This window comes from Oncorhynchus keta, chromosome 18 (genome assembly GCF_023373465.1).
Source record: "Oncorhynchus keta strain PuntledgeMale-10-30-2019 chromosome 18, Oket_V2, whole genome shotgun sequence".
Lineage (NCBI taxonomy): Eukaryota > Metazoa > Chordata > Actinopteri > Salmoniformes > Salmonidae > Oncorhynchus > Oncorhynchus keta.
The window spans coordinates 13227997-13237099 of NC_068438.1; the positions used below are offsets into that span (position 1 = coordinate 13227997).

The following is a 9103-nucleotide window of genomic DNA, read 5'->3' on the forward strand; positions in this document are numbered from 1 at the left end:
GCAACAACGCAGGTCTTTGGGTTGTGTCAAAAAAAAATCCGCATGCAGGACATCAGGTAAAGTCTACAAATGAAATTGGCGAACAGTGCTGTCACTTCACTTTCAGAGAGAAGCACCGGCTCGGATGAACTCCAATCAGATTCATTATCTGGCGGGACAGAACGCCTGCCTCGGTAGTTATTGGCCACCAAGGCAGTTCCCCAGAGACGGGAAAAGCAATGACGGTTCCATTTTAAAGGCTGACTTTCACAATATCACATACTCAAAATGATTAGGCCTATGCTTAATTGGTTGGCCCATATGCAGAATGTGCGCATCAAATGTTTGTGCTTCGTTGAACTTTAAAAACTGATGTGTTATGCTTAGCCAAAGATTTAATAGATTGTGTGATGAATTTACTTTCACAATGTTTTTGAATCATCTGTTGCTGCATGCTATTTAGCCTACTATACTTTAGCAATCGTTAATTGCACACAAGAGCGCGCATCACAGGATCGCCTTTCACTTTCTTCATTCACAATCATCACGCCCCCTCGCTTCTCCACTCAAACTGTTTGCGAGGCTCCTCGACTACAGAAACAGTTCGCAGTAAGAGGTTTACCTGTTCTTAAACTAACCAGAGAAGCTGACGCCTTAATGGTGGACTATAGACACATCTCCGTGATTATTCACTGTGGAAATATAGCTATTCCTTTACAAGGTAGGCAAGTATTCACTCAATAATCTATTATTTACTTCTGTTTAGGCTATTATTACGAAATTAAAACTGTTGTTTCACAAGTAATTTTGGCTGCAAGCTATTGTCACTTGTCCGTTCTGTCTGAATATCTCTTACCTAAAGTATAAAAATAATATATAGGTTATATTTCGCTAGCCTGCATGACTGCAAATGAGAATCATGTATACCCCTGTTTGATTACCAACAATGAAATCAAAATGTGTTGAAATGACAGTCTTCACATGAGATGAGCAGTTTAAATGTGCGTAATTTGGTAGCCGATACAATTCGATGTGTCGGAACCACTGTCTGCATCTGATTATGATGGATCTAATAGGTTAAGAAGATTACAAGTGTAATAAATAGTGCTTATGATATAACAGGGTGTTCCACTACCAGAGCTGTCAACCAGTGTGAGCCACGCGACCCTCACAACGCTCTATCAAATAGATATAAAATACATCCGTGAGAAGAAGCCACTTTAAATTCAGTTGTTTGCCATACACATGTTCGTACTTTTGTTTGGGTATATTCCTTATAACCATATAATACTGTAGCCTACATCGTTCCATTATTTACAGCCTTATATAGTAGTCCTCTGCTATACCCTAATCAATGGCCTCTTCAATAAACGTGAACGACTACTCCTTCAAGCGTGTGTCCTATAGACCTACAAACGTAAACCTATGTGTTGCTCTCAGAAAATAATCGCGTTTAAAATAGCCGAGCTGTGTGTGTGGATTAGCAGGTATACAGTGGTAGCCTACCAAATAGTTAACTGGGGGATGTCCGGGAATTGGATGATCTCAGAGCCTAACTATTACATAAGGTTTGTGTTGGTACAACCCACCCACTGGGCATAGACGCCAATTCAACGTCTATTCCACGTTGGTTCAACCAGTATGGGTCTGAGTGAGACTGTTACACAAGGGCACAAGAACATGGGACCTTAATCACGAAAAGAAAGCAGAGCCTTTCTCTCTACAATCTAATTTCAAACACAGAAATCTGTTTTCCACAAGCCATATGACAAATGAATTACATTGGCCATACATATCGATGCTTACGTATTACCTCTTCAACATTGAACTGATTTAATTCACTGCTGGTTTGATTAAATTATACCGTCTAGGTAGGCTATATAATATGCACAACAATGCACAACATACATTAATGACGTTAAAGTTGACAGGCAATACGTTTGCGCAATAGCCTGAGTATTCCCTCCAAAAACGTCTGGATAATGTATTGCACCTACTGAAAAATAAACTAGTAGAATAATTCCTAGATTGGGCGTTGGGTTATTTTGTTGGCCTGGTTTTGGTCATCAGTAGAGAGAAAAACTAAGCAAAATGTCAACCACATTACGCAAGACGCATTCTGATTAGGGGGCTGCGTGCCATTGGGATGGCCGAATTATGAGTTTCACAGGACAAGGAATGAAGCACAACTTCTTAGTAGCCACTTTCCTTGGTCGAGTTGAGAAGTAACAAGGAGTGCGGAACTGGTGGTATAATGGTATAACCTTTTGATACACAACGCAAATGGAAACCATATTTGGCAGAAATAAACTACAAACAGGTGTTGACTTGAATAATTATGTTCCATATGTGTTCAGGAAAATATTAACAAAATATAACATAATGCAGTCAGAATCGTGATTTTCCTGTGTTTTATATATATTTCCACACTATGGGTTTGGAAATATACTGTGATGTTCTGAAGAGGATGATAATGCCATTTTTAGTGTAATAGCTATTTGAAAAGTACACTTGAAATTTCAGCCTGTTTTGGTGGGATGGAGTTGGTGACATCACCAGGCAGTAAATTAGTTAATAGACCAATAAGAAAGAGAGTTCCAAACCACTCTGCCAATAACAGCTAGTTTACAGTTTTCCCCTCCCCACTCAGACCACTCCCAGAATTCTTGCTTGAGAAATTGCTCTTTGCTCTTTGCTTCTTTTTGAAGGTGGCTGCATTGGACCTTTAAATATCCCCATTAATATTTAAATTAACAAGAAATATCTAGGCATATTTTTTTTAGTTGAACCTTTATTTAACTTGGCAAGTTAAGAGTAAATTCTTATTTACAATGATGGCCAAACCCCGACAGTCCCTATGGGGCCTCCCAATCACGGCCGGATGTGATGCAGCCTGGATTCAAACCAGGGACTGCAGTGATGCCTTTTGCACAGAGATGCAGTGCCTTAGACTGCTGCGCCACTCGGGAGCCCAATAGATCTGTCACTTTTGTGATGAGTAATTCAACATTTTTGTCAGTTTTCATCCAGCTGTCTCATCAGTAGTCTCTCTCTCTCTGTCTGTCTGTGTGTGTGTGTGTGTGTGTGTGTGTGTGTGTGTGTGTGTGTGTGTGTGTGTGTGTGTGTGTGTGTGTGTGTGTGTGTGTGTGTGTGTGTGTGTGTGTGTGTGTGTGTGTGTGTGTGTGTGTGTGTCTGTGCGTGTGCGTGTGCGTGCGTGCGTGCGTGCGTTTGATAAAACTTCCTCTGTGATGGAATTAGGGTAAATCCCTCACCATAAATAGGTGAGGAGCAGGGCCCAGGACCTTCTGAATGAAGAGGGGAGCAGGACAGGATTACAGCATTGTCATGCAGTAGCAGGACTGTCAGCATACATGGGCAAGCACAGCACTTTATCCCTGTTGTGTTGTGTTTGTCAACCAGCATGTTTATAGATTCCCTTCCCTGCATACAATCTGCCAGACACATAATATAAAGATAGAAGGGTGAAATATTGTTTACTTCCTACTCAAGAAAGATAATTTTATCTCTCTGTTTATCTCAGAGAATAGTAGGCTGTTTGTATCATGTCTGTTGGTGTGTCACAGAAATGGTATAGTCCAATTGCCAGTGCAATCTTTCACTATCAGCCCGCATCTGCTGTCACTACTCAGTGACACAATGCCTTGTCACAATGTGGCTAATGACTCTGCGGTCAATTAACACTGAAAATCATCACCAACAAGTCTCAACACCTCTCTTATAAAGACCTCAAGCAGCTTCATATGTGAAGCTCGTGTTAAAATTGACATAACGGTTAGAGATGCCAGGAGTCGACTTGCTGTGGTAGAAAACAGTACTATAACTCCTAAAGGATATGATTCATACACAAATCACCTCAAACCTAATGAGACATTGAAATTGTTTTAACTTTTAAATACAGGATTCATGGTTAAGAAAGTTTTCATAACAAAACAGTTTACTGGAATATAAGATGATGGCTAAATAGGAGTAAAGTCCTCGGGTTGGTGGGGATTCCATTAACTGAGATGATTAACGATAATGTCGTCAGCTGAATGCAGTCAGCAGTATCACCAGTGAGTCAGCTTAGAGCACAGCCACGAACTACACTACATGACCAAAAGTATGTGGAGACCCGCCCGTTGAACATCTCATTCTAAAATCATGGGCATTAATATGGAGTTGGTCCCCCTTTTACTGCTATAAGAGCCTCCACTCTTCTAGGAAGGCTCTCCACTAGATGTGGGAACATTGCTGCGGGAAATTGCTTCCATTCAGCCATAAGAGCATTAGTGAGGTCGGGCACTGATGTTGGCCGATTGGGCCTGGCTCGCAGTGGGAGTTCCAAAAGGTGTTTGTTGGGGTTGAGGTCAGGGCTCTGTGCAGGCCTGTCAAGTTCTTCCACACTGATCTGGACAAACCATTTCTGTATGGACCTCACTTTGTGCAAGGGGGCATTGTCATGCTGAAACAGGAAAGGCCCTTCCCCAAAATGTTGCCACAAAGTTGGAAGCACAGAATCATCTAGAATGTCATTGTATACTGTAGTGTTAAGATTTCTATTCACTGGAATTAAGGGGCCTAGCCCGATCCATGAAAAACAGCCGCTTTGAAAGTTACTGAGCTCTTCAGTAAGGCCATTCTACTGCCAATGGTTGTCTGTGGAAATTGCATGGCAGTGTGCTCAATTTTATACACCTGTAAGCAAATGGGTGTGACTGACATTTTGGGGCTCCTGAGTGGCGCAGCAGTCTAAGGCACTGCATTTCAGTGCTAGAGGCGTCACTACAGACACCCTGGTTCGTATCCAGGCTGTATCACAACCGTCCGGGATTGCGAGTCCCATAGGGCGGCGCACAATTGGCACAGGTTTGGCCGGTGTAGGCCGTCATTGTAAATAAGAATTTGTACTTAATTGACTTGCCTAGTTAAAAAATATATATTTTTAAATATAGCCGAATCCACTAATTTGAAGGGGTGTCCACATACTTTTGTGTATGATCAGCAGGAATAAAGATGCTATGCAAAAGACCACAGATTATGATGAGCAACTTTTGATTTTTTTTTATGTCTGTCATCCAAATGGGCGTTTGAAGAAAAAGGCTACAGTTAACATGCATTTAAATGCTTGTTAGTGTAATGTGCACACAGCTCTGGAGGAAACACAAAGAGGTCCTGATAACAGGTTACGACACAGGGAGACGCACACAAAATGCTTTTGAACAAATAACTTCCTTGGAAAATTGTGTATCCACAAAAGTCTAGCAAGTCTTTGGAATGCACAACAAATTCCCAAGGATGTATGATTTACTGTGTGATTCACTGCAACACCCCACACAAACCTCAAATCAGCACACACCATCTGCCATGTGAAACCATAGGCATTTTGGGTGGTTTCAGCCAGTCCCCCTCAGCAAACACACAGATTCTTGAAGTGTTTCCCCTTGTATTTCTGTCCTCTGGCTCCAAGGTTGTAAATCTCTCTGTCTTTCTCTCTGTGTCTCCACAGACCTCCAAGACTAGCGTTTTGATGTCACATTCCCAAAGCAACTGAGCCCTGTCAGAGAAACAGCAGACATAAAGATAGCCAAAGGATTCTTCATCTTCAGAGAGGACAAAGAATAAGGAAGAAGGGAGGTTTTGAAGCTGGAACACCCACCACCTTTATTGAATAATGGTGACTTTTTGAGAGTGCGTTGATCTCAGGTCAAGGCCTACATGCCACTGTGATTACTAAGAAGAGGACAAAGGAAAAAAAATATTTACAAAAATCATATTAAAAGGAGGTGCAAATCTCATCACTGAGAGACGATCCCCTCACAAACTGAATTCTGGGAAACAGAATGCCAGCGAAGACGTCCATGTACTTAAAGACTACCACACCCAAGCGGGGGAAGAAGCTCAAGCTGCGAGACGTCCTGTCCAGTGACATGATTAGCCCCCCGCTAGGGGACATGCGCCACAGTGCCCATGTCGGGCTGGAGGGAGAGGGCGACATGTTCGGAGACATAGGCTTTTTACAGGGCAAGATGGACATGTTGCCCGCCCTGAACGGCTTACCACGGTCCCACAGTATGGAGAGGCAGCTGGATGAAGTCTACCCCATGAACGACAAAGGACTCAACCACTCTTGTAACAACCACCGCAATCCCTACCACCATTCCACCAGCCTGCTGAAGAGCACCATCTCCATGCCTGTGTTCATCGCCCCCGAGCAGGCCCCTCCCAAGCCGCCTCGGCTCCACCTGGAGGACTTGACCCCCCCGTCCCATCAGCAACAGCAGCAGCAGCAGCAGCAGCACCAACCTCAGCCGAACAACCATAACCACAACGACCACAACCAGCAGCGGCATCACTCCATGTCTGTGTGTGATCAGGGTGTCGGCTGCTACATGGACCCCTGCCACAACCTTAATTACTCTGCCTCCTTCAGGCACCTGGTGCCCTCCTCAGGCTCCTTCTCAGAGGTCTCCTCAGAGGACTCCATGTCAGAGAGCTGTGGCCCCCTGGAACCTCAGAGGGGGCTGAGCTTGGATTCAGACGCTGGCCTGAGCAATGAGGACCTGAGGAGCGAGCGGAGTGAGTCGCCCACCGTGTGCCCTAGATTCTCTCCCGGTGTCTCCCGCTCAGAGTCCCTGATGGGCTTGGATCTGGACCTGGGGCCATCCATCCTGGAGGACGTGCTGAGGATCATGGACCGCTACAAGAGTGTTGATGACCACTATGATTTGTGAGCAGATGGGGGGAAAGGGGTTTAGACACTGCTGTGCAGAGAGGTGTCTGGTACACTTTTTTTTTTACCATCCTCCATATAGCCTAATGATGATTGGGCTAGTCAGACAGACAGACAGACAGACAGACAGGCAGACAGACAGGCAGGCAGACAGACAGACAGACAGACAGACAGACAGACAGACAGACAGGCAGACAGGCAGGCAGGCAGACAGGCAGGCAGGCAGGCAGGACAGACAGACAGACAGACAGACAGACAGACAGACAGACAGGCAGGCAGGCAGGCAGGCAGACAGACAGACAGACAGACAGACAGACAGACAGACAGACAGACAGACAGACAGACAGACAGACAGACAGACAGACAGACAGACAGACAGACAGACAGACAGACAGACAGACAGACAGACAGACAGACAGACAGACAGACAGAGGATAGTGCCAGGACTGACAGGCTAAAAAGCCTGGGACTTAAGACGGCTGTAAATGTGGGACTATATAATATCCAGACTGGATACACAGCAGCTTCAGAACCAACCATTTGTCTTTTGATATTCAGAATCACAATGGGGGAGAGACAATCATTTCTCCCACCCAAATGTTGTCTAAGTTTTCGCAGACTATCATTTTACATGTTTTTCAGCATAATTCATACTTCACTAACTCTCTAAGTAAGCTCTGTAGTTTTGTGATAGAATGAAACGTAGTTGTCTGAAAATACAATTAATGTACTTAAAAAGCCTTCAAGGTTTGTGTTTTTTACCCCTGAAATATCATATTGCTGATATTCTTCTAAGAACACGTTTTTTAAAATTCTGTATGTACATCTGATTGAATTTCACTGTTCTGTCAGAACAATACGATCAAGACTGGAGTATGCTATGTATTAGTTTGCCATCTAGTGGCATATATAAGAATGACACCCAAAATGCAGCAGTTCGAGCAGGGCAAAAAGTGAGGTCAAAATGTTGTTTTCTGGGGGCTAAAGTGCATTAGAATCAAAGTATCAGAAATGTGCAGCTTCTTCAACATCCTTTAAATATAGTGGGATGACCAGAGAAGGTTTCTCTTTTGTAACAGCTGTGCAATTTGTGGACTTGAATCAAATCCTTCAGCATTTTCTTCTATTGCGTTGTTAAATTACAGTGTATCTCCAATTGTTATGTATATAACTGTAATGTATGAAATAAATATGGGAATTAGATGCTGTACCATTGTATCATTCCTTTCTTTTATACACACTACCGTTCAAAAGTTTGGGGTCACTTAGAAATGTCCTTGTTTTTGAAAGAAAAACACATTTTTCGTCCATTAAAATGGATCAGAAATACATTGTAGACATTGTTAATGTTGTAAATGACCATTGTAGCAGGAAATGGCTGATTTTTAATGTCTCGCATGGAATAGCCTTCATTTCTCAGAACAAGAATAGACTGACGAGTTTCAGAAGAAAGAGCCTGTAGTAGAACCCACAAATGCTGTTATTCCAGATACTCAACTAGTCTAAAGAAGGCCAGTTGTATTGCTTCTTTAATTAGAACAAAGGTTTTCAGCTGTGCTAACATAATTGCAAAAGGGTTTTCCAATGATCAATTAGCCTTTTAAAATTATAAACTTGGATTAGCTAACACAAAGTGCCATTGGAACACAGGAGTGAAGGTTGCTGACAATGGGCCTCTGTACGCCTATTTAATTTAAATTTAATTTTAACAATCAAACGCAAACGTAACCCCCAAATATTTATTGGGGGAGGGCTCAGAGAGAGAGTGGCTGAGTCAGGAGTCAGACCTGAGCCAACTCTCCCTGTTAATCGTGAAGAGCAGTTGCAGTGGGAGAGGCTGCACCACTTGGAGAATTGGACATGGGAGGAGGAATTAGACGGAAAAGGACCCTGGGCTCAGCCTGGAGAATATCGCAGTCCCAAGGAAGAACTAGAGGCGGCTAAAGCGGAGAGGTGCTGGTATGAGGAGGCAGCACGGCGACGCGGATGGAAGCCCGAAAAGCAGCCCCAAAAAAATATTGGGGGGGGGGGGTCTTAATGGGAGTATGGCTATGCCAGGTAGGAGACCTGCGCAAACGGGCAGACACCGTGTTATGCTATGGAGCGCACGGTGTTTCCAGTGCGGGTGCATAGCCCGGTGCGGTTCATACCAGCCCTTCCTATTGGCCGGGCTAGAGTGGGCATCGAGCCAGGTAAGCTTGGGCAGGCTCGGTGCTCAAGAGCTCCAGTGCGCCTGCACGGTCCGGTCTATCCAGAGCCACCTCCACACACCAGTCCTCCGGTAGCAGCTCCCCGCACCAGGCTTCCTGTGCGTGTCCTCAATCCTGTAGCACCAGTTCCAGCACCACACACCAGGGCTTCTGTGCGCCTCGCCTGTTCAGCACAGCCAGAGCC

The 9103-nt window shown here is 44.2% G+C and overlaps 1 protein-coding gene across 1 annotated transcript; it reads left to right on the plus strand.

The window, feature by feature from the left end:
- Positions 1–546: 546 nt before the first annotated feature.
- LOC118397306 (cdc42 effector protein 3-like) lies at positions 547–7917 on the plus strand. Its single transcript, XM_035791935.2, has 2 exons — positions 547–700; positions 5486–7917. The coding sequence occupies exon 2, from the start codon at positions 5820–5822 to the stop codon at positions 6708–6710; it is 891 nt and encodes a 296-aa protein (XP_035647828.1). The 5' UTR covers positions 547–700; positions 5486–5819; the 3' UTR covers positions 6711–7917.
- The last annotated feature ends 1186 nt before the right edge of the window (positions 7918–9103 follow it).